General features: G+C 39.2%; 1 protein-coding gene across 5 annotated transcripts in view; it reads left to right on the forward strand.

Moving 5' to 3' along the window:
* The first annotated feature begins 941 nt into the window (after positions 1 to 941).
* Positions 942 to 26401, forward strand: part of CD247 (CD247 molecule) — a 70263-nt gene continuing 44803 nt past the window's right edge. Inside the window, exon 1 of one of the 5 annotated variants that reach the window (XM_021287798.2) lies at positions 942 to 5480. In XM_021287798.2, coding sequence (XP_021143473.1) covers positions 5423 to 5480 — 58 coding nt within the window. In that variant the 5' untranslated portion in view covers positions 942 to 5422. Of the gene's footprint in view, positions 5481 to 5528; positions 8179 to 26401 lie in introns of those variants that run through there. The other 4 variants (XM_065077157.1, XM_005502614.3, XM_021287797.2 and 1 more) reach the window with 4 other exon arrangements.

Here is a 26401-nt window from a genome sequence, read left to right on the forward strand (position 1 = left end):
GTTTCTATTTGTACAGTGCAGCTGCAAGGAGCAGCGGTAGTCAAGTGTTTTTGCCTTGGAAAAGCAGCATTTTCACACACAGAGAAAACAGTTGTAGTGAGACCAACATCTCGTCTCCCTGTTGGGAGCTGAAAAGCAAGACCTGTAGTTAGACGCTGTCGTCTCTCCAGCTCTCAGTTTGCAATACTGGCAAAAGTGCAGGGCTGGGACTAATCCTCTTGGAATGCATCAATTATCACTAAATAAGTATTAATTGCTGCATTCCAAGGGGTTTAGCACAGTTGGACCCAATTATAGTGAAGCAAAGCTTTACTGTAAGGCACTACAGTGTATTGAAATGCAGTGAAGCGGTGTGGGACTGTCAGTCCGCAACATTTTGTCAATAAAAATTGTGGGCTTGCACACTGTAAACAGCAGACTTTCTCTTTGGTGTATTAAGTCTACTGTGTGAATGGCATACCTTGCTGGGGGCTACAGCTTGCTTGCTGGAGAAAATTATTGCTTATTTAACACCTGTTATCTTTGCGTGAATGTCTCCAAAAATTGTTTTGATACTTGAGTTAGTTCTAGCACTACAGCTGTCACTCCCCGCTGGAGCGGGGCAAGTCTCTGCAGTCTGTCTGGATTCTCCTGTTTCTAAAGCTGGCCATCTCTTCCATCAGGTGATACAGGCATTAATTTTGCCTGCAAGAACTAACCGTATCAAATAGGCTTAGGAGAACTTGTGGTGACCGACCTGTTCTCAGTCCCAGCAGTCTGTGGGGATGATTACAGGCAAGCTCTCTGTGGTAGCCATACAGGAGCCAGAGGGCAGTGTGTAGTTATTTTTTTTTTTTTAATCCTCAGCTTAACTGTGGTGTGGGTTTGTTTTTTAGTTTTCATTTATTCCCTTTTAAAACTGCAAACCCAGCTTTTTTTTTTTTTTTTTTTTTTTTTTTTTTTAAATAGTACAGTCAAAGCATAACCTGTAAGCATGAAAAGGGAAAGTTTTCTGGGCATGGATCAGCCCTTTGCATTAGAGCTGTTCCAGGACTTCTTGTGTCCAGAGAAAGAATGGTGTATTGATACACAGAACCAATTGAATGCACACCTTTGTATTTTATGAAAGATGTTATCCTCACAGATAATGAGCTGCACTGCAACCAGTGTTAAACACAACTGAGTTGTACTTGGAGACCACTTCAGTTCCCTGACCTATTGTGTTTCAGGAACCATGATCCAATCTTGCAGTCTTCCCAGTGCAGGTCATTCTTAAAATGGCACTTTCCTCCACCTGTATGTTTAAAGAGTCAAGTTTAGCTGAGAGCTTTTCTTAACCCAGCAGGGAGGGTTTTATGTCTCCACTGTATCCTTGTCTGTATTGAGAAAAATAGCTGCTGGTTCAGCTGAACTGGTGTTGACATTTATTTCTAGTCTAGTTTTAACAAAGATCTTATGATCTGGCTGAAGGGAGTAAACTGAAACATCAGTGTGGTTTAAACTGTTGGAAAAATGCACGTATGAGATTGCCTAATACACAACTTGGGCTGGAGGTGCTGAAGTTTTTGCTGCGTGGTTCCTAGCAGTGCAGTGACCAAATAAGCTGAAACGGAGACCCTAAGAAAATCATTCCTCATCATGTAATTGCAAGCAGTATGAACACAGAAAAGCTTTTTCCTAGAGAGGAGACCACTTCCTCTTATCTTTTTCTGTACTCCTCGACTGCATGCAATTTGCATCTCCCATGTGGTGCTTGTTGTGAGAATAACTCATAATACAGACATGATTGCTCTTTTCTATACTTTCATTGTACTTAGATTGTAATTATAAACTTGCTTTATTTCAAAAGCTGAGGGATGGGGAGGAGAGAATTTCTAGAGGCACTGTCATGCGAAGCCTTTTTCTGACTCTAGCCACACTTGTAGATGAAGTCCATATACTCTGTTCTGCTGACCTTTCCCTACCTAGACATCAAAACACAGTGGCCCAACTGCTGTTCTCCCAGTGTGCCTACTGCTGCCATTAATCTCCATTTCTTATACAGCTCTTCATTCCTTTTCCTTACCTTTGGCCTCAACTCTTTATTCCAAGTGATAATTTGCTGGCTTTCGGCTGAAGGGAGAAGCTATGATCAATAACGGGAGGAGACAGGGGTCAGCAGAATAGTGATGAGCAGTGCCATTTGCTCCTCTGAAAATACTGTTACCTAAAAATATCGATAACTAGTATGATATTATTTTAGCTTTTGGATAAGGTGTCAGTGAGATTTAGGCAGCCTGCAGTGGGAGCACAGGGGTCTTTTTCCTGTCACTAATTCCTTATTCCAGCCAGTCTTCCGTTACATGGTGAAGTGGACAGAAAGGGCTTTACTTGGCTTATGTCGGGCTATGGATTGTGTACCTGAGCACAGCCATTTCTGGGACTAAAGACACCTTTCAGCTTCGAGGCGTGGTTGCTCTCATGGGCAGTGCTTTGCCTTCTGCCTGGCGGTGGGTCAGAGTCCATCTCCAGGCTTCCCTTGCAGCTTTTGAGGTAGAAGAGCCACAAATGAAAACCCCTCTGAGGCTAGGCAGGGAGCAGAGGCTCAGTAGTGCTGTCTAGGTATCACAGAATAGCATGCAGTGCTAAGTTCTGGTACTAGTAAAATGAATAATTTTTATATTGGCTGGTACAATATACAATAACTATTTTTTTAAAAAGCATAATCCTGTTATATCAGTGTATTAGCCTTCGTTACTCCAGACAGAAAGGTGGCAAATTTATTGGTCTCTTTCTTCCAAGAACTTCAATTTACTTTGCTTTCAAAAGACTATAAATCCTTACTTCTTATATGCACAATAACTCTCACCCTGCCAGTAGTCTTCATACTATTGGGAAATAGTTACCACCAGTCCTGTTCCTGTGCCTGCTGGGAATGCATTTTCTTCTTTCTTTTGGAAAAATGTAATTGTTCATCAAGATACTTGTGCTTCTTCCCAGCCTAAGCTCTGATCCTGAAATGCATTAGTAGTATTACTGTTGTCATCACTCAGCAATCTTCTGTTGAGCCAGTTATATTTTGATGGGGAGGAGGCTGAGATTTAGGATTTAAGGTACATACAAGTAGTGTTTCCAAGCTTTTCTAATTCATTCTAAAATGAACTAGTTTCTTCTGTTAACAGAAGTGAAAGTTTTTATTCACATTTGAAAAGAGCACAATAATGTGAGATTTCTTACAAAATGAGAGTAGGCATCACTGTGTCAAGTGGTGTGATTTTCATATAAATGCTCTAATGCTTTGCTAGAGAAATCAGAGAAATCACTTCTAACACTTCTCAGGAAGATTTTCCTGAAACTCGGGGTTTTACCTTTCTCAATTTCATCTCATTATGCTGGGTGTCTTCTCCGCTCTGTTGCCCTAAATGAATCCCTTTATTAGCTGTTGCTGTTTCTTAATAATGCAATAAGAAATGTTGAGGAAGAAGCACCCCTAACCACACCTTGGCTCTCCCCTTCTTTTCTTATGCATTTAAAATTTCTGTTGTTGTAAAGAAAACCAACATAAAAACCCCCAAACAGAAAAACCGAAAAACTCCTAGATGTCCCTGATTCTCTTCGCATTCTAGTGTCTTGTTTTTCCCTGTTTCCCTTAAGACTTAATTTCTTTATCTGCAAAAGCTTAACTGCCCTGTCTTTATTAAAGCTAATTCGAAAAGCATGGCAAGGTCCTCGGGTAAAAGCATAATGAAATGATTTAATATTGTTAACACAAATCAGATTGTGTTTTTTCCTGCTCATAGCGCGCAGTGTTCTCCAGAGTGACATTTGCTGGGTTGCTGTTAAAGTGTGCTTGTTCTGTTGCCTCTGTGGTTATCCACGGCTGCCTACAGAGCGCTGCTTTAACACCACCTGGTTTGATCACTGGCTTGGCTTCACAAGGAAAGAAACCTTGAGATTCTCCTGGCTCAGCCTGCTACCCCAACTACTTTTGGCCTGGGGGGGTCAACATTGATTCAGCTAAAGAAAGGAGACTCAAACATAACCTGTTTGTACTTGTGGTTGTATGTAGCTAGCTGCAGTGATCTTCGTTTCCTCAGAGCAGCAGAAAAACTGGGGCATTTTCACTTTCATGCCAAGCTAGTCAGTCAGTACATATATGTGCTACCCAGGGCTGTGTGCCCAGCCCCGCAGAGCCAGGTTCAGGAGAGCCAAGGGGTGGCAGGGGCTTAGGGTGACATGGGAGTCACTGCAGTCATTGTGCTGGATGGAGAACGTGGATGCATGAGAAACCAGGCTTTGCCAGTGCGGCTGCTTGGTTTTGTGTGGCTCTGAGGACTGTGTTCATGGGCGAGCCTGCAACTTGGGGTTGGAAAGCCTTGTTAGCTCCCAGACCACAGCCACCTTCAAACTATTCCTCCTACTCCTGAGGTGCGCTGGTCTGACGTGGAGTCTGTGGCTGGAGGACAGCTTCAAGCAGCAAGAAGGTTGAATCCTGTGGCCCGTTCCATGGGAAGGAGTGGCATGCATACCTAAAGGCTGCCAAGCTCTCTGTTCCAAGCCGAGTGAGGAGGAGATCCATCCTGTGCTCTCCTGCGGAGATGACACAGGCTCCCTTCCCTACGGGCTGCAGTGGCTTGGAGAACAAAATGGCTCCAGACCTCTGCATGCGCTGGCACCCTTTCAAAATGCAAAGGTGTGGTGTGTTCACATCAAAAGACATCTCCATTTCATAGATGGGTATGACTGAAGTGAGCCAGGCAGGGCCAGTCGTGTTGGTGTTTTAGGTCCTGCAGACGCTGTCTGCAATGAGAGGCAGAGCCCAGCTCTCCTGGTGCTGGCCACCCCACAGCCCTGAGAGAGCAGCTAATTCTCAGTTGCTCCTGGTAAGGCCATATTCCAATTAAGCTTAGAAATGAGCTTTATAACTTTACCACTTTAGCTAGCTACTGTTTCAAGAGTGGCTGTAACTTACAATTTTAAACTTCTATTTATGCCCCACTGCACGGTGGGCATAGTTATCTAATATCTGTTTTGAAGTTGGACTCTATGTTCTTGAGGATCTCTTCCAACCAAAACGGTTCTGTGGTTCTATGATTCTAAGCATGGCCAAATTTGACACCGGATAGGCTTTCTAGTCCCTGGCAGCTGCCAACAGGGATGACCTAGGAACCACCAGACAAACTGGGAAAACAAAATAAAACCAAAACCAACAAAAAAAATCTTGCAAAGAGGAAGAAGAAAGGAAAAAAAAAATACAAAAGGAAACCCCAATGTAAACCTCAGCGGCAGCCTGGCTGCGAGGCAGAGGAGGGTGCGTGCTTCGGTGGCGCTGCCGGCAGGTGGACTCCCAAAGCCCTCATAGGAGCTGAGCTGAGCTTCCTGCAGGGCCGGCAGACGAGTGAAGCCTGTGGAGGTGCCCCTTCTTGTCCTCACCCCACGGCCTCCTGCTCTCCAGCATCGCAAGATGAAGTGGAGGAGGATCGCCATCTTCGCCCTTCTGCAGGCACGGCTCCCGGTCACAGGTAAGGCAGGCTTCTCTGTTACAAGGAGCTCTCTTAAAGCTCTTCTGAGGAAGGAGCGTTTTGTTTCTGTGGTGTGTTCGCCACCATTTTGGTGGGCAGGGAGGAGGAGGAGGTGAGGACAGCCATTGCTGGCAATGTGGCCTCTTCTCCCACCGGAGCGACTGCCACAGCTGAACAACTCATAATTAAATAAGGCTCTGAGCAGCTTTCCTTGAGATTTGAAAGGGGAAATTTGAGGCAATAATGAACATTTAGTCACTTCTAGTAATCTGCACAAGAGAGGCTTTTAGTTTAGTTAGGTAAAATTAGAGCTGGTGTGGCTTGTAATGGTATGTTTGGTGGCTGGTTTCCAGTAAACCATATGCGCAGCAGACTGGAAAGAGGGGCTTGTAGGAGATAAAAGAAAGGACAGGGTCCTTCCTTTTGTGTCTCTGCCTTCATGCTTGTTCCTGCTAGACGGTGTAAAGTGAACTCATTTTTACCTTTATGTATTTACTCTTGGTGGATACACTGGCTCTGCTTGGGCAGAGAATGGAGCAGCTTTGGCATGCACACATCTTCAAAAGTCACGTTAACTTTGGGAGAGAGGAAGGTACTTCTTAGTAGGTTTGTGGGGGAAAAAGAGCAAGAAAATTAAGTTTACATCCAGAAAATGGCTTAGCCTTTGCCTAAGTTTGGAGAAGTCAGACAATATTAGGAAGCTAAGCTTGAGCATGTATTAAAGCAAAATTCAACAGAAGAGTTTTCCCCACAATGTACACCCTGAATGTACTTAACACACCACCCTTACTTACACAGAAGAGCCTTGGTTACTGCCACAGCCTTTTTATTTGAAAGTTTTCTGGAGATTAGCGAAGGGTTTCTTAGCTACTCGCTACTAGTGCTGGGGGACCAGTTCTGGTAGTTTGTAGAGGTTACATTTCAGGAGGATTTTAATCAGGGCCTTATGCTGTGTGGTAGGCATGCCTTCTGTTCATCCTCCACCCAACCTCTGGGCCTTGCTCCCTTCCTAAGACCGAATTATGACACTGCGCTTTAGTATGATACTTCTGGTACTTATGTTTTTCACATTGCTCTGTATCCATAGATGTGTATAAGGCTATAAAGATATGGAAATTAGTTTGGGTCAAAATGCATCTGTAAAAAGAAAACACGTGAAGATTTTTTTCTTCTGTCACAAGATATCAGTAGTTCAGGCTCTTATTTGTACATTTTTAGCTTAAAACTTTTATTGAAAAAGATGGATAAAACCGTTTGCAGATGGGTAAAGCTAGCCCTATAGGCATATTGGGGGCTAAGCCCTTAGGGGTATTCACACTCACAAAAAATATGTGGGATCAAATTTTGCATGGGCTACAGTTACCATTGGTTTGGAAATCGTTGCCTGTCGATTTGAGGGGAAAGTATTTTTGATTGGATACCTGTAATAGTTTGAAGAATAATAGTATTTAGCTGAAGAGTATAGGTAGAATAAAAGAAATGTAGCACGAAACTTGTGGAATTGTTGCTACATTATTGTTGTGAAATGTACAGTAATAAAAATGTAAGATCACCATGAATTTAGTTCAAATATGAGACCAAACAGATTGCTTCTCTTCATAGCTCTGAGCTGAAAAACCAAAGATCTGCTGCTGCCTGGAATGTTTTCAAGCCTTCTTAGGGTGAACTTTTTTTTCATAAAACAAGGTCAAAGTGGACAGAGATTCAGTAAGCTGTATGCCACCTTAGAGTGAGTTCATTCTACTTCACTAAAATGTGTTTTATGCTTATTCTTCAGATGGTCAATTGAACAATGCTACCAAGATTGGGACTGATGAACTTGCAAAGCCTTTCATTTTGATCTTTTGCGTACTGAAGTAAATATGCCAGGCATGAGAAAACTTTTGTTTTAAAATAAGTAATTCTAGAGATGGGCCACAAATTCTGATGTGAATTTTGAGTTATTGACACCAGACCACAAATTTCAGAATGCTCAGACTTGGCCTTGGAGCAATTACAGAGGGAAGCCGTATCGTATACACATTTAGTTTTCCATGTTTCCCCGCTCAAAGGTATGAAAGTGTTTATCTGGAAGTTTAACTTGATTAATCATGTTGTTTGTTGAAACATAAGAAGAATATTAAAAGACTTCTACCCAAATATCACAATTAAAATGGGAAAAATATTTGTATAGTTTACAGAGCTTTTAGTCTCAAGTATGACAGACTTCAATGGCAATAAAACAATGCTGTGGGCAATATTGTAGAATTATTTTTTTTAAAGCTGTTGAGATTACACTTCGATTTGTATAAATACACAACACACATATGTGTATAAATACATCTGTGAGGGTTCTTCAAAGACAGTCCTTCCCTGTTTCTCACTAATTTACAAAATCACTTTTCTCGGAATCATCTGCTAAACAGATTTGGACCCTGTCCTGTTTTTTGCTAACTCTGCGGAAACTAAAACATGTCAGCCTTTGGCTGATATTACTTGCACGGCTTATTTCACAATATCTTGCTGTTCTGCATAACTGTGTCTTCTGCCCATTGGGCGCCATGGTGCGAGGAGCCTTTTTTTAATCGGTTCATGGACGGGTAATGGGTCTTGGAGTTCATTTGTTCCTTCCCTTTTACCAGATGACTTAGCAGGTTCACAAACTACCAGATTTGTAAACTGGAAGTTGTTTACAAGCTGATGTGGGAAATGTGAACCAGTAAGTACAGGCTATTTTGGCTAACATCCCTATGTCCTTGTGTACTGTCTTAGATTCTTCTAGCTGAATTCTTGTTAGTCCTAGGGAAGAAAAAAAAAATCTGAAGGCTTACTTTTACATGTTTTATTTCCTTTTTCTCCTGCCTGTTCACAATGATTCATTAATAATTCATGGAAAAAACTATTAACTGACATGTTGGTGAATGGAACAAAATGTAGGCAAATGTAGCCTTTCTTTGTAATGGGACATTTGTTGAGCTCTTGCAGTACTATATTCAATTCTCCAATGCTTGTTATAGAGTAAGTTTTTCTCTCTGAACCCTTCAAAACAAAATTCCTAATGAGTGAAGTAACAAGTTAACAATTGCATTCCTTTTGGTTTTTCATGTGCGCTAGATGGGAAGTATATGCAAAATAGGGAAAGCTATCTGAAAATATATTTATATTTTTCCTATGTGTGTTCTTAAGTAAGACTTTGTGGATAAAAAGCCAAAGTGGGGTAAAAATAGCAGGTTCACTAGCAGCTTAGAGGGGATGAGAACTTGATTTATAAGTGAACGTTCATGTGAGGAACGCTTTGGACAGCCATTTTCTCTTATTCACACAAACTTGAATTGTGACTAGCACCATGAGAAAACCTGCAAGCAAGGAAAAAAACACATATATCTATTAAAAAATAAGTTGTTTTCTTACTAGCTCCAAACTGTTAACAAACTCTGTTTAAAAAAGGAAGAAAAAAAAATACATGGTTGCATAGCTGCAGATAACCATTGAATCTACCTCCCCTTGTCCAATTAATCGTATATTTGAATGTCTATATTGTGTGTAGAACTGTAAGATGTGTCAGCAATTCTGACATGACAATATGTTTTTAGGGTGGCATGAATGGAAGATACAACTTCTTAAAAATACATAAAATATTTATCCTGTTAAAGATATTTACTTGTATACATATTGTTGATTTTCACTCTCCTGCCGATACGATTTCGTTTGATAGCTAAATTAAAGTTCTGCTGATGTTTCTTCTTAGCATTAAGAAAGCAGTTTATGCTCTTCCAGAGTCTTTGAGAAGCTGAAATTCTGCAGATTTTTCTGATTTCATTATTGCATAACATAATATTTTGAGCATTTCTTAATATTGTTTTCTTAATCAAATTCCGTTCTGCTCCTTTTAAAAATATACGTAATATTTTTAGCTTTTAAAATATGAGAGTCCAAATCAGATTATTGTTTTTCAGGAAAGCAATGAAGGCATTAAACTCCACTTTGTCCTATGCAACGGATTTATAACTTCACATATAACAGATAAAATGTGCAGGCAAATGAAAAGCTTAGTTTGCAGTTCTCCAGTCTACTGAAATGCACAGATCTCGGGAGACAGCGCAAAGCTGTGTATTTAGCCACATACAATGGGTATATCCATCTTTATGAAGGTTAGACTTACCCATGTGTAGTTCTTTCAGTCCTTTGACAATTTAGCTATTAAAAATAGAAGTGAAAACTTGTAGCTCCTAAGCCTCAGAGATGACAAGCGCTGGTGTCTATGCAAGTTCTGTTTAAAGGACAGAAGCTGTCGCAGGTTTTGAACCATATAGATTGGCAATACTTGAATCCCTACAAGCTTCCTCAGAATAAACCATCAAGCTTTGGAAGCCCTTTATTAATGTTGTTCTCAATACTTAGTTATATGTCTGTCAAGTCTTACGAGAAGAACAACAAGTTTGGGATTTTTCGTCTTCATGGACTTTTGGTATGTGAGAGTATATTAAACATTGTACTTCTGGCAAGTGGGTTCTGAAGCCTGATGAAATGCTCGCACTATTTGGCCTATTCCTTTCACGGGATGCAATTGTAATGGAAACATCTATATCCTGACTCTTTCTAAGTAGCAGAACACTTTAAATTTGTTATATTTTTAAGTGAAGGAGAAGCCACAATGGTAGCACAGCTCTTTGAAAACTCAGAGAATATGGAGGTGAAATGTATACCAAACCAGATTTGATGGACTCGACAAGGAAAAAATGTTGGAAAATTTTCAATGAATGAGAGCGTAAACTGTAGTAGGAAACACTGTAGAAGTCTAGTTTTCAACACCTGCGTTTTTGTTTTTCCTTCTTGTTTGTTTGTTTGTTTGGTTGTGTTTGGGTGATGGTGGTTGTTGTTGTTTTAAAAAATCTCACCATATACAATTTACTTAAAATTCAAGCTGTTGTCTTAAGTGAAAATCTTAACTTACACCATAAATATATTTTTCTAGTTTCCTAGTCACGTTTTCTAACCTGTAAAGGAAGCCTGGAAAGTGCGAGCCTGCATGGCCCCAGAAACAGAAAAGAGCAAACCATCTATATATAACTTGTCACTTATAATTATTTTTCTTTTTAAGACAATTGCCATTTTAGGGGGTGATAGGCCAGACTGCCTCAGGATGCTGCAATGCTTGTGGTTGGTAAGCATTGAAAATAGTTTCTTGGTCAAAAAGAAAAGTGCATCAAGTGTTCAGAATTAGAGAAGCTTTCCTAAGAGCCTCAAAATTCGAATCATAAAAACAAACAAATTTTATTATTTTAAATAAAAAAAGTAATGGGTTGAAATGCTTTTCTAATGGGATAAGGTGCGATATCTGTGAAATTAATGAGGCAATACTAATTTAGGTGGTGTTTTATTTCAGGTAAGTGTACATTGGACATTGAATAAAGGAAAGAACTGTGTGACTAAAAAACTGTTTTCTAGTTGTTCATCCAGATTTTATAAATGGTTTGTTTGCATCCAGGGGCATGGGTGTTTTGCATTCATTTCACTAACAGTGTTCCTGTCATCCGCGTGACAGCCAAACCTGAAATAAACAGAGCCAGATATTTATAAAAATGCTTCCCAAATATTTAATGCATGAGTATGTACTGTAAATTCATTCCGATTCTGCATGATGTCTGTCTCCTCACAAAGAGAACTGAGGCTCAGGAGGGGTAAAACAGAGCAACGTCCAGTTGGGAGCACTGGGATGGGTCGAGCGACCCCTCGTACTTGCACAGACCCTGCAAATGGATTGAGGCTCTTTGCGTGGGGAACCACATTTGGTTTGAATTAGTTAATATAGGATTCATTTCAAACTAAAATTTAATAAACAATAATTTATTACTTGCCAGATTGATTTGAAGCAAGATTTTGGTGTGGTGTGACAATGTCACTTTTTGAATGCTGTACGGCAAATGTCATTTTGGTGAAAGAGATCAGCTTCCTAATGTTAGGTACTGCATGTTCCTAGTTATCAAATGCTTGTTTTGTTATTCAGAAATAGCTGAATGGTTTGAATGATGTCTATGAAAAGTATACATAAATTGGATTCCTGTGTCGGAACCTGATAGCTCACAACAATACAGCAGAATTTTAAACTTTTGCAAAGGAAAATTTTGGCTCTTATCAAATTGTACATGATAGCTATATCATTACTAAAATATTAGATTTCTTTTTTTGGTTGCGTGTCAGCAAGCTTCAGTCAAAAAACCCAACATCAAATCTTTGGTAGGAGAAGTCATTTTGGTATCCACCTGCTCTGTGTTCTTGCAATTTACATTGTTTCCTGTCCAGCCATCAATTGCAAGAAAGAAGTCTTACTGGAATTACGTGGAGTCATCTCTCTTTTTCTCTCTATTTCTCTCTCCATGATGTGAATTTGCATGGTATCATCATCTTGGGCTTTTATGTAAGTAAGGAAACTTCAGCAGCACTTGGTTTAAGCATGCAGGTGCATTTCTGGAGATTAGAAAGTAGAATAAGGTCTTACAAGTTGTGTTAAGAATCGTGTTCTGAAGGAAGGGAAGATATATATCTATATATATATAGAGAGAGAGAGAGAGAGAAATATTGTGTAATTAATATCTTACAAAAAAAGTCTGCCTAAGCTAAAGACAGTTTCTAAGAAACAGACAATCCTATGAATTACTTTGAGTATAGTTGCTCTGTTCCTAAAATGTCTTGTATCGAGTTAGTTTATTTTGATAATTTTTTAAAAGAATGTTATTTCAAGTCTACAGATTTCTTCCTAACAACTTACTGCTAATTTTCAGGATTCATTTGCTATTTTATGTTATTTTATGGTTTATTACCCAAAGGTATGATACTGAGTTAGTGTGCACAGGTGAACTCATTCTTAAAGTCTCAGTCATTATTAGACTAGAACCTGTTAAGGGAATTTGTGATAGAAGATTTTCAGGCCTGGTACTATATGAAGCAATGTGAGTATGCATTTTTCTGTTTGAATTTTTTTTTAATTAGAACTTTTTATTTCCATATTTCTCAGGAAATGCAAAAAAAATATTGCTATTAATACTGGTTCAGCACTTAGTCTGAAATTTGAAGAGTTACAAATGCAACACAAAGTAATCCATGTGATAATTAGCTGGCTTTGGAGGCTTACAGTAGTGGTAGATTTGTCCTCATGCTTGTTTGTTACCTGCAATTTTTTCTCCTCATTTACCTGTAACATTTACCTTCATTAGTAATGAGCTTCTGGGTCTTCCAGTCTCTCTCTGGACATGTAAATTCTCTGCTTAAGTTTTGCTGGGTGGTTTTTCTTATGAATAAAGTGTAAGAATAAATCTTTGCATGTGGTAAACTTAAAGAGAATTGGTGAAAGTAAAGGACATAAACCCACCATTTTCAACAACCGTCCTCTGATTTCCCTTTTCCTGAGAAAGAGAGGGAGTAATGCCCCATCACAAGTTGCCTCATTTGTAACTTCTTGAAACCATTGATCTTTTAAATGTAAAACTGAGCATTCATGTATTATGAGTGTTGTTATAGCCAGTGGACCAGAGAAGATAAGCGAGGTTAACTCATCTGAATTTCAAGCAGAAGGCCAAACACCATTCCAGTTTTATTAGAAACTGAGCATCTAATATAAGCCGTAAAGCCTTCCTGGAATTTAGCTTTTCAAATTAAGCATCTAAAAAGAAAAAAAATAAATAAAAAAAATCTAAGTCTCTTTCAGTAAAATTAGTTTTAATTATGCTTTCAGTAGGGCCCGTGTCTATTTGAGCAGGGAGGTGATGGGAGCTTTACCTACACACGCACACCATGATGTGTGTAAGCAGAATTACGCAGTGAACGCCGGCGCTCACCGCACAGGGCAGCAGCTGGTCTGTGCGCCGCAAGGCACAGAGGGGTGGCCATGGGCTGCCAACGAGCCCTAAAATGCACTTGCTTGAAAGCCCAAACTGCTGCATGGGGTGATTGGTTTTTTTCAAACCCAATTTTGATAGATGGCTTCTAATTTCTGCATCAAGCTCAGTACAGTTTGCTGAGAATATGGATTTATTTTTTTCCCTTGCAAATTAGGAATAATTTTATTGACAATGGCACACAACATTGTAGATTTTCTTTATACAGCAAGTTTGTGAGAGAAGTCAGATTAATTTGTTTTAAGGCAACTACCCTTCCAGATGATTATCAATGCTGTCTTAGATGTGATCTAAAGTTCTGATGAAGACAGCTTGTAACTTCAGAATTACGGTCCATCCCCAAAAGTTTGAAAATACCTACAGATCTTCAAGAGTTTTGTTTTTTTTGCAGGAGCCTGGCCTAAAATATAATGAAATGTGAAGAGTTATGCATAGTGGGTTTGTTACTTGACTGTTTTTTTTAAGCATGCATTTTGATCACGTTTCCCACTGTTTCTCCTTGACTTAACTGTTAAAAAAATCCCAGGAGATTCTCACAAAAATTACTTCTCTCTAGAAGAAGCAGCTTTAATTTACCTCATTTGGAATTCTCTCTTAAATTTCGGGTCTCCAGCATTAATGTGAACTAGACAGAACTGGAATTTCCCCTCTCCTGTCTATTCGTGCAGCTAAATTAATGTCTTGTCTTCTAGTAACTTGAATGTTATTTTACTACTTGCCTCAAAACCAGCAGTGCTGTAATGCATTTGTTGCTGCTGTTAGCTGTGTCTCTTCTGATGGAAAAGCAGCGGCAGCAAATTTTCAGGCTTGAGACAATTTTTTTTTATAACTCTCTTAACTTACAGATATGAACCTTCAACCTTATCTTAATGTAGCATCTTTTCTAAGATGTTTTTATCTGGTTTTATCTTTCTCAGCTGCAAAGTGGTATCTAACAGGTTTGCCCCCTTTCTCGGTTGCTCTTCTTTTTACATCTTGGGCCAAATGTCTATTTGTTAGTCAAGATGGCTTTAGTGGAATGAACATTGGGTTTAAAATAGAGCTTAAAGGGAAGAAACTTTCTGTGAAGTTTCTTTCTTGCAAGATTTTTTTTTTTGTTTTCCACTGGGGTAAACCAAACACCTCCAAAGCATTTTTGTGAGACACCAAAGTCTGTGAGCAATTAGTATTCTGTGTTTGTGAGGAGGGAAACCTAGATTCAAATTCTTGTTGTGTCTGACTCAGATCAGGAGCTTGAACAGGACTCCCACGTGCTGAGCCATTCGAGAAACACTCACTGGTTTACTGGTTTTGATGAGAAATTCTAATGTGAGTCTAGAAACATTCCCCGATTAATATGCCATCAGAATTTGTGCTGGGAAATGTTTCTGATGAACAAGTGTTACCTCAATAAACCTATACAATAAAAAAGAAAATTAATCTCAACTTCAATTGTAGTATTTTATATGGTCGGTTTAATCCTTTGCAGTCAATTAATGGAGTATGTGTATTTTTGTTCTGCAGAAGACTCAATTATGTTTTTGTATGTTTTGCAGAGCCTTATAGTAAGGGCAGCGCTACAGTGCGGAGTGTCTATGCAAGTTTCCCCATCAATCCTTGCAAAAATTGTTGTGCTCTCTTTAGTAGTGACTGCATTTCGGCAGGACCCGAGTCCCTAAGCAGCGTCCTGTATGTGAGACTGTCGGCAAAGTGGGGCGTAGAGGTTGTGCTGCTCTCTTATGCGTGGATATGTAAGAATAACATCAATACAAGTACTGATAATATATGATTATATGTTGATGATTCTGCCACTTCTGAAATCGTGTGTAATTATAGAGAACTGGAAGATTTAGAAGAAGGTCCTAGGCTACTAAATCTTAAGGATTTGCAAGGATGTGAGGGAATCAGCGATATGAAATATGATCAGAAGAGGCAATCTGAGAAAACCCAGCACATGTGCTGACCTTTCTTGAAGAGGATTATCTGGAGACAGAAAGGAGGGATTCAGGTAGTTAAAAATATTTGGCAAGTAGCTTCATCTCTGAATGTGCTGTCTACCTGCTGCAACTGTAATGTGGGGATAGTATTTAATTCCTGTCAAACTTTCTCCTTCTAATTGGGTCATGTCAGTGTTTCAGTAAATGCTGCTCATTTTAACATACCTAAACTAGCTTGAAATAGTTGTCTTGTTTAGGCAGGTCCCCAGTGGTGTCAGTAGGAGTTTTTCTCCAGGCAAGCTGCTTGGGCATTTACCAAACTGCTCGGTGAGATTTTTGCAGCTCACCCAAAGACCTATGCCAAAGGAAATACACTTTTATCAGCTACTTGAAAAACAATTTAACTATGTTTTTGTGAGCTGCTGCTGCCTCCATGACTGCAATGTATACAAACATTTTGGAAAGAAGACGGTTTCCCATTCTGTGCCTTTGGGTTCAGTGGGGTCTTCACCTCCTTTGAAGCTTCAGAATCATACTGTAATAAAAAGCATAGTAGTGTTCAGCATCGTGCATAGTTAGAGGGTGTCTTATACCCAAGGAAAAGAGTGCCTCTAGCCATACTAACTTTTATTTGTCAATTTGCATATATGAATGATTTTACAAAGTGGTTTTATTGAAGTCTGCAGTTTAATAATGTTTTATTCCTAAAGCAGTTTTGTTTTGAGGTTTTCATTTTCATTGTTTTCTGATTAGCTCCTTATTATCATGTTTTGTTGTAGTTCTGAATATTTGTAAAGTATCTTCTGGTGCTTTTCAATCTATCTGGTTAGGAAGATTGCTATTACAATTCTAAGAAAAATCACTATGAACAGATGTAAGCTTTTCAAACTGTGAAGTCTGAACTTTGGGATCTTGTCTGAAGGGTTTGTAGATAATTCTGACAATTCCTCTCATCCTTACTGCTCTATGAAGTCTTTCTCCCCTTAGTGAAACAGTGCTAATTTTTTTAGATAAAGCAAGAAAAAGGAAAAATGGGGTTGCAGGCTTTGTACTTTTAATTGTGGCTGATCTACAGTGTAACCTGTACAAAACCACTGGAATGTGAGTGGGCTTTCCGATAAACCAGTGTCCAAGCTTAATCAAGATGGGCTGCTCTGTTAGCTGTTTCTGTTAAATTTAATTTGCTTATCTGATTGATGATATACAAGTAACACTTAGTGTTAACACATGGTCCCAAAGACTATACTCTATTTTAGTATTTGATTAATCAACGAAGAGGTTTATTTGCGTATTTCATGGTGGCGGTTTGAAAACAGATCTATTAAGTATCCTTAAGGTCCTCCAGTGTATTGTCTTTTATATATAGGAAATGAAAATAGTGGCTGTGTCTAATTTGCTACTACATTCACAGTGACCTTTACTGCTTACAGGACAGCCTTTGCTTGCATTGGGAAAATGGCCAACCTTTTCCCTTCCCTCTCTTTGAAAAACTTTTATCATTCTAGATTCAACTGAAGGGATGAGAGAAATGAAAAAGTAAAAGCGCAGTTAAGGACACGCCATTAGCCTTCCTGAAGTGGAGAGAAGGAGGAAAAATAATGTCCTGTACAGGCTGTGTGTTATTTCACGTTTACAAAGCATCTTGAACTCTTTAGGAAATGTGTTCTATTGATGAAAAACATTTATTGTGTTCCATGCAGCACACGCATGCTGTCACTCTTCATGCTAGTATGGCTCTTAATGTGTTTAAGCTATTTGGCACCTGAGTGTTATTGTTTAGAGACTGCAGTATTGGGATTGTGAATACATTTGAACAACTATTCTAGCCACCTTTTACTCCCATGAGAACCTGATGGTTGCTGTGCCCAAATATCTCATTTGAACTAATTAAAACATTATTTTTAATGGAAACAGTTCTTGCTGTTTCAGTAGACATTGGAATTCAGCTCTCAGCAGAGATCCTATAACTGCATGCTGCATTTCTCACAGGTTGCTCCTGGCGACGGAGGACTTGCCCTGCGCATTAACTATTAACCAGGCATCAAGGCAAGCGCTCCCTTTGGGGGCTGGCTGCAGTTTATTTGCTCGGTGTGCGTAGCCTCTTTTGCCTCAGGTGCCGAGTAGAGCACCTTGGTCTTGAGCTTCCTGGTCTTTGGCTTCCGAGAGGCAAAGCTGCCTAAGGGGAGCTATACTTCAACAGAGCTGAAATGTCTGTAATGTGGCTTGGAAAATGCTCAGTGCATAGCTCTTATCTATTATTTGTGTCATATGTGAAAACCAGAGGGGTATGAACTTGTCTGAAAGCTGCTTTGAATTTATTATTTTTTTTCCAATGCCTTTCAGTCTTGGGGTCTCAAGCTGAGAAGGGTGGAGGGAAAGTGAAATATTTGGCAATAGAGCCCTAAAGGCAAGCACCACATTGGAGCTTATGTATAACTCGTCAAAACATTGCCTCTTCAACATCTGTATGTAGCATGTAAAAGAACACCCACTTGTGTATTTGTGCAGAGGGCTTGGGAGGCGGGCTGATTGCTGTCTGAAATACACCATGAGGAGAGAGGATGAATTGAAAATGAGAGTACACAATATGAAAAATAGCTATGAACTGGTTGCTGAATTGCTTCAGGGAGATCAGCAGAAGAATTCACAGTATCAGAATAATTTTGGCATAGGTTATTCTTGGGGCAAAGGGGTTAGAAACTGAGTTCTTACTTGGGAACAATTTTTTATGGAATGGGCTTTTTCAGATGGCTTACTGTAGGAGCAAAAGTCAGTTTGCCAAGAGGCCTTCCTCAGTCCTTTGTTCCTATTTACATATTTGAGAGGTACACAAGAATACCCAATGTTTAATCAAGCATAGCACAGATATATTTATGCAATATAAATTAATGGCTAGATACAAACACAGATACTATTGACATTGCACAAGTGTGTGTGTGGAGACCAGGACAAATGCATGGATGGGTTTGTAAGCACATGTCACAAGCAGATCTGCACAAACCCATTAAGTTCATATGTACTATTTGGTATATTAGCATTAAAATGTTTTGCCTCTATTATTGAAGCCATTTTTAAATGTAGATTTAATACAGATCAAAGATGATCTTGAGCAAGGGTTTCTTTACCGCTATATGGATATGTATTAAAATTACAAAATCTATTTATAATCTTTCATCTTTTATCAGATAAACAGCAGTTATAAAAAAGTGAAGTTCTGCTATTACACACATGCAGCCTGAGGTGGGGGGAGCAGTATTTTCTCAGCACATGCCAGGAATAATGGACTATTTATTTTTTTAAGCTTGACATTATTATTTCAAAGATAGTGAATGCCATTGCTGTTGGGACCTCCTCTGTTTGTCTTCCTTTGCCTTGCTGAGTTAGTCACAAAATCCACTACCTGGATTTTGTCTTTTATGAGCCAGAGGTGTGGGAATATCTTTCTAGTTGTTTTCTTGCCCACCAGTGGCATATCTGAGATTTATTATTGTTTCTGTAATAGTAAAGACAAATCCAAACAGAAATCAGGAAATCCGGAAGTGTGAATTCATAAATACCTTTTAAAGTTTCATTGTATTTGTCTTTTTCTGACCACACTATGTGTACGTCACTGGGTGTTCTACACATACAGGTGTAATGTCTTGCATCTGTCCAGTGCAAGTCAGTTATTCCCAGGTATCCTTCCAACCTGACATGCTGCTCATAACCTCATCACTTCTTGAATGAGCAACACAAACTTCTCTCATCTGATCCATTGTGTTAAAGATTCTTCTGTCCTGATTCAGCATCCCAGTATGAAATTGCAATTTCAATATTTATTCTGTCAGCTAGTTTCCAGATGCCTTAATCACCCTATCTGAGGAGAAAGTCTTGTAGACCCTGTTTGAGTTGTTATTTATTATTCATCTTATTTATTCACTTGCTATTTTTCAATACAAATCTGGGATCATGGTAACTGACCAGTTACCTTATCTAATTCACACAAGAGGTGTAGTCTCAATAAGAACTACTACAATTAAACCAAATTCTTTAAGGTATTTATGTATTAGAATGATATGCAGGTCTTGACTAAACCACAAGAATTTTTGCTTGGCTAACAGAAATATTAATGAAATGGGAAAGACTGATAACATCCAGTTTACCCTGGTCTGTGAAGCATAATGTTAATGTAATTGTTGAAAAATAAGATCAGATACAGTACAACCTTCTAATATAAAAAAAAAGGCTTTATGTGTGTTCCTGTCACCTTTTAGAATTGCATTATTGGAAGTTAAGGTCTGGCAAACTTCCTGGCTTTAAAATATTGAATTTGTTGAATAAAAAGAGCCTGCTAGGAGTAACACCTTTGATATTGTTTTAGAGAAATGTGTAATTTCCCTGCTGTAAGAAAGCTTTGAGAGAGAACAAAATTGTCTCAGTCTCTCCGTATGGTCAGATTTGCTTTATTATCCCTGAAGGACAGATTGGGAAATGAAAATACAAAGAATCAAAACGGCTTTCCTCAAACCTCATAGCGGAAGAATTTAGAATGGAAGAACTAAATTATTGTTACTGAGGATAAAATAATTATTTGACCTGCTTGCTGGGTTTTCCGTTTCAGATGATGTTCATATAATCTAGTGAAGTACATTCAATAAAGTGTGTATTTTAGGTGAGAAGAGTATTTGAAAGTGGTTATGTAAGCAGTTAATTTATTCCTCTAAAGATGCAGCTGTCCCTTCCTGTGTTATTTCTCTCTCCAATTTTTCTTCCTTTTGGTGTGGAAGTAGGTTTTTTGTTGGTTGGTTGGTTGTTTTTTTTTTTTATTATGGTTGGCTTCATGTGTCCCAGTTTCTAGAATCTAATGCTGTATTTCAGTAGCTATTTATTTTTAGTGGTGAAAATAGTAAAGGAAAAATAACTGGTTAAAACTGCTGCTTCAGGAGAATTTAAAACTGAGAGTGGAGAAAGGAATAGTACAGATTTTTTTTAATGGAACTGTGAGACACAGGGTTTTTTTTTCCTTGCAAAGTCCTTTGATATACAGGCTCTCTGAACTGTCAGTGGTGCGGGAAGAGCAGTGGTAGTTGCAATTAAATTTAAAGAAAGAGCTTTTCAGCAGCCTCTTGCTTGGCTTCGTCAAACAATAATAGACATGAATATGTTTAATGTCTGAATTTTTATTGTTGATGACCTTTGTTCAACAGCTTACAAGTAGAACATAAGGCAGCTCTGTGACATGCAGGCTCTAAAATTTACATCAAAACCCACTTTCCTGAATCATAACAAGTCTGAAGTCTGTAGCATAGCAGTAACTGCCTCTGCAGTTGTAATAGCATCAAATGCAAACAACTTGTCTGTTGAATTCAGAATGAAAAAATAAAAAACAAAAAACAACAACAACAGCAAAACCACAAATTTTTTTCTGTACTTATTTTAATACTACTTCAATAAAATGTTTGATTTTATGACAGAAGATACCTAGGCAGTTGGTCACAACCATGGCAATTCTGTCAGCTCCGGAAAGGTGTTGATGGGTCGGTTTCTTAGAGGAGAACGAAGACAGGAAACCATTAAACAAGCACCATCCATCTACTTGGCTGTAGGTATAAGAACTGAGACACACTGGGCTACAAGGAGGGAGACGTGTCTCATGCGTTATGCCATCTGATAAGGGAGGAGTAGGGTGATGCTCTGCCATAAAGAAATACACCTTTGATGTGTCTCTCTTGATCTGAGAGGCCTGTTCACATTGCTTGCCCCAATGTGTAGGTCATTGCCATAGTTGCTTTCCTTCTCTTCCAAGTGGACCACTGGTGGTAGGTAGATTGGATGGGGTCATGGAAAGACAGAGGCCTCAAAGCCATGTTCTTCAGTGTGTGAGATGTCACTTTCACACCCAACATCAAGTATCAGAAACTCTGTGAGTGTTGCACCTTGTGTATGAAATTAGTCCAGATTGGCTACACTGGACTTTTGACCATTATTAGCACCTCAACACGTATCAGTGTTGGAATAAGAACGGGAAAAGCAAACAGGAAGAAGCCACTGTGTAAAATCAGTCAAGCTATGCTGCAAAATCAGCTTTTTGATAGTCGTCATTGCAGTGTGACTGACACATTTTGGTCTTGCAGTATAGACAGGGCTGTGAATTGTGTCTTCACCTTGTCCCTGAATTATGTGATAGCCTTTGGTTTTGGTTGGGCTGTAACATGATTTGGGAATGTGGCTTGGCACCATCTACACTGCAGAATAAACTGTGTTCCTAGCAGGGTTGAGCAATTATCATCTCCTAGGTACCTTCTCCTCCCCCAGCATGAACTTTTTAAATCTTTTAATGAATCAGCACTTGCTACTAATCATACTACTTTCGTTAAGCTAATGATTTCTTAGAAATCTGAAGTGCTTCGTAAGCATTAATAGGTCCTCGCACTACTCTTCCGAAATAGTATGTTCCTGTAATTTCTATTCTAAAGTGGCAAATCAAGGCACAGAATGGTTAATTGCCTTTCAGAAAATTTCTGCCAAAGCCAGCAATAAAACTGCCAATTGTTTTAGCCATTAGCTGTCGTATGTTACCATGTCTGAATTCATGATGGGTAATAGAGTGGAAGACTAGACTAGAGCAGACAAGAAACTGTTTATGAAAAAGTGTATTTCAGGACCCTTGATTATGAGTTTTCAGCCAAAGCAAAGGGAGGGTTTTTCATGTTGCTATTTGTGGAGGAAAACACCAATATAAATAGAAACCCTCGTTAAGATAAGAAAAGTATCTGCACACTATCTGTTGCAGCAAGAATGAAAAGGATTGGAAGATAAATGAAGTGCTGAAGCATGTAGTAGATGAGTAGTAAGATATTCTACGTATCTTTTAAACCATCAAATAAAAAAAAATCAGCCAAAGCAAAACCTGATTGGCAGAACATAAGTACCACACCCAGCATGCAAAGGCCCAGACGTAGCAGCGTGACCTAGAACATGGTTAAAATCCATTTGGTGCTTCATAACAGGATGCTGGGGATGCTGAAATGTTACTATACAGAAGAGTACAAAGGGACAACTGTAAAAAAAACGTGGAAGTAAGGAGCGAATGAGATTCATCAGTTACTATTTAGGTTAAAATAGAAAGGGCATGAGGAAAGGGAAGCCTTACCTGGCATCAGATAGAAGATTTGAGCCATTGCTAAAGACATATCTTTCTATGATACTTTGTTACTGGAATGCTGGAAACCACGAGAGTAAGGCAGTGTGATTTCTCTTAAGCAACTGTCTGTTGGAGGGAATCAGCAAAGTTGGCTTTTCCTTTAAAGAGCTGGACATCAACAACTGACATTAAAAGGGGGTCAAGATGAAAATAACCACCAAAAAACCTGGCATGAATGTCTTCTTCTGTAGCAAAATGACAGATTGTTGTGTTATGGCCAGAAGGGAAATCTTTTTGCTTTGAGTCTGTTATTCTCTTGAAATGACAATACAGCAACTGCTGCATTAAATTAAAGGCTCCAGTGGAAGGAATTGTATCAATCCACCTTTTTGATTTATTTCTTATTTCTGGCAGCATCTTAATAGAGGAGTGTGTTTTTGTTTTGTTTCAAGCAAAATACATATGAAGAGCAGTAATAAGGTCTTGAGTTCCCAGAGGATTGCCATGAGACTGGATAGTGAATCTGCATCAACCCAGCATTAGTGTGGGGCAGCAAACCCTCAGCAAGGCTGCTGCTGATGCTGCCACAGGGTGATGTGCAGTTGACTACCTCCATGTTGGTATCTGTAACTGAAAAAGTAGGTAAATTTAAGATGATAGGGGTTTTCCAAGGTCTTCAAAAGGAGTGGGGAGAGTGGGAGGTGGAGGAGGCACCATAAATTTTCTCCTGGCACAGAGGCTGAAAATGCTTTGAATGTCTTCCCCGTTAGACTTGCTGGGCTAAGTTAGTGGCAAGAACCAGAGGGGCTTTCAGGAAAGCTCTGTGTGGGTGTAGCAAATGCAAACACGGTAAGGCCACAGTTTTCAAATTCGTACAATGGATAAGTTCAATAATGTCATAGGGTCTGAAGTTTTGACATTAATTCCCTTCTTACACAGGAAAATAGCAGTGTCTCCCACTTCTGGGTGTCACACAATGCTGTCACATACCTTTCCCGTTTGTGGTGGGTTTGGATCGAGGACTGTCACTGATCTGCCACATGAACTTCAAGTGGCCGCTGCCTCTTTCTGCATCTGTGCCCCTTACCAGCCTTCATCACTTGTTTATTTGAATTCTGACTGTGTAGCATCTCATACAGTCCAGAAACTAATGCACTAATTTAAGCTAAGATTAAACAGAAACACAAGTCTTTGCAGGACTGAGGTACTTTTGGGGGCAATTGCTATATTTAAGCAGTTACACTGTCTGTGGTGTTACAGGTCTAATCCAAAAACTACAGTGACTGAGGACTGGGGCCCTAAAGGCTATTTAATGACTTATGGTAGCAATCAAGTCTCGCTGTTACCATTTTATGGGCACTGAAGAGCCATCAGTGAGCTAAACACAACCTCTATAGTAAAGTAGGTTGCTACTGGGAGTTTCACATGAAGGCAAACCAAATAGCTGAGTACCTCTGTCGAAAGTCTCTCGGTAATTTAAAGCAAGAGAGCTCAATCCATTTGTGTTTCTGTTTTAAATTTTCTGTGCATCTCCAGAGACAGCGGTGTTTTCTTGTAAGAGCACCTTAGAAACATCTTCTCTTCCACTGCTGATTTGTTTAGGGCCAGAGAGATGTTTCAGCACTGAGGCTGACCCCTTTTGTTTTCAATGTCTTTTGTGCCCGGCCTCCGAAATGCATGAGTTTCAGGCTGCTTTCCCCTCAACTCAGCAGAAAATATTAGCGCTGCTGATCTCTGTGACAGAGCAACGGGTGACAAACTGCCTTGTCATTTCAATCAAAGCCACCCACACTTGTCATTAGATTTATCCAGGGTTAAACCGTTCATTACGCACCAGCCTGGGCTGCCTGGGGTAGCTGTTTTTCTTAATCTCTTGTCATAACTGCTGTAGGTTGAAGGCGGGAATGAAAGCACCTGCTGGCTGAAGTGACAGCTTTATTCTAGGAGCTGGGGACTCTGCTGAAAGAAAAAAACAAATGAGGACACGAATTACTGGGCATGCAGTTCAGAAGGATAATGAATTTTGTAGAATCAAGAGTTTGTTTAAAAGAAATTATATAGCAGTTCGCATCTCTTAGTTCCTCTATACTGTGCTTTTTGCACATTTTTTCGATGTTCCTTGTCTCCTTTTCCCATGTGAAACTGCCTTTTAGTGTTGTGGTTTGTTTTTTGTTTTTGTTAAGAGACTTTGCTGTTTTAATTGGAATATATTCAACAGCACTCATTACCAACTCTTGTGCCAGTTTTTGTTTAAAAATGCAAATGTATAAGAAAAGATGATGTAGACCCAGCCGGTATAATCGGTTCCACATTGTAATAGCACAACTCCAAATGCGTTTTATTTTTAATTTTGTCATCTATGTCTCTGTGTTAACTGTCTCTGTATTGTTAACTTATTTTTCTTCATCTTGTCCCTATAGTGTTAGGGCAGTACAGTTCAGTGCCTTATCTCTTGAAAGTGCAAATCTTGTTTTGAGTCTGATACCGACTTGCTTTGTCTCCCGCTTACCCCACAGCTAAATGGAAATAAAGATTTTTTTTTTTTAAGAAATTACTTATTTTTCATTAAGTACCATGCTATTTGTGGTAAAAAGCCCAGCTGTACCCCAGGGAGACAGCTATTCCCTGAGTAGCTAAGAGAGAAAAGAATAATTAGATTTATTTTTTTTTCTTTCCCCTCAGCCACTGGAAATAAAATGGCTGTACTTGAGTTACTTTGAGTGAATACATTAGACTTTATTTTTATCTGATAAAATATACTACAGATACATTAGACCTTTAATTGAATTTTCATAGTATGTTCAAATGCTAGGAATAGTGCACATATTTTTTTATCACTTAAACCAACTAAATTCTGGTAAAATTACTAACTATTTGTTGCTACTGGATAACTTTTGATGACTCAAACAACCTGAACCATTTTAATTTTAAGGGGGATTGGACTAGATGATCTTTCAAGGTCCCTTCCAACCCCTAACATTCTGTGATTCTGTGAATTTCAGACACCCAAGTTTTAAAACAATATCACCTATTACAGAGTGTTTTCTTGTTTTCTCCTAGTTTGGCGAACCCTGTATAGATAAAAGAAGCATTTAAGGTAATAAATATGTATAATTATATCTATCACTATACATCTATTTTAGACTATTTTTAATATATATTATTGATATATATATATAGTATCTATATATGCTGTAAGCTAAAAATGAGTGTATTCTAATATTGTCAAAGCTTTCCAAGAGAATATAGCATGCATCTCAAAGCTGTGCTCTGGAGTAAGTCTTTATGATTATGGCCATTAAAACAAGGGCTTCTTTTCATAGGGAAAAGCAGCATTTGTCATCTGACATGCATCTTTCCCTCAGCACTCTGCCCAACAGGACTTGTTACTAGTGAAGTTTCTCTCTGCAGGTGGGAACGCAGCAAGTAGACTGGCATAGTTTTTAGGAATTTCCTAAAATTTTTCTGTCGGGTACCTGGTTTGTTCAGATCCTAGTACGGTGTAGCAGACATATGCAGAGAGATTTTGGAGCTGTTTGCTTCAGATCAGCCCTCGGGGCACTGTGCGTAGCTCAGCATGGTGGCACTGCCAGCACATTGGATGTGTCCTCTCCCTGTGCAGCCTGCAAATACTTTGGGGCCTTTGGGAAAAGGACAAACCGAGGCTGTGCAACACTCCTCCTCTGCAGGTGTCCTGCAAGATGACAAGTCCAGGGTACCCTCAGAGAGACTAAGGAGAGCGAAGTGCCAGGAGAAATTGTTATAATCACTTTCTTTCACCAGGAGAGAGCTTGTGAGGACTGCTAGGGAAGAAGCGAAGGAGAACAGAGTAATTCCAAAAGATTTATACGATGGTTGTCAAGAAAAAGGGAGGCAGGAGCCTCCACACCTGAGGGGAGGTGAGATAGTTCTGAGATACAATGGGTGTCATCAGGTACCTGTTAAATTATTTATAAGGTAGCAGCAGGTGAATCTTTTGGCCTGATGCTGTGAGGAGATTGGACTTAG

The sequence above is a fragment of the Columba livia genome, chromosome 1 (genome assembly GCF_036013475.1).
Source record: "Columba livia isolate bColLiv1 breed racing homer chromosome 1, bColLiv1.pat.W.v2, whole genome shotgun sequence".
In the NCBI taxonomy this organism is placed as follows: Eukaryota; Metazoa; Chordata; class Aves; order Columbiformes; family Columbidae; genus Columba; species Columba livia.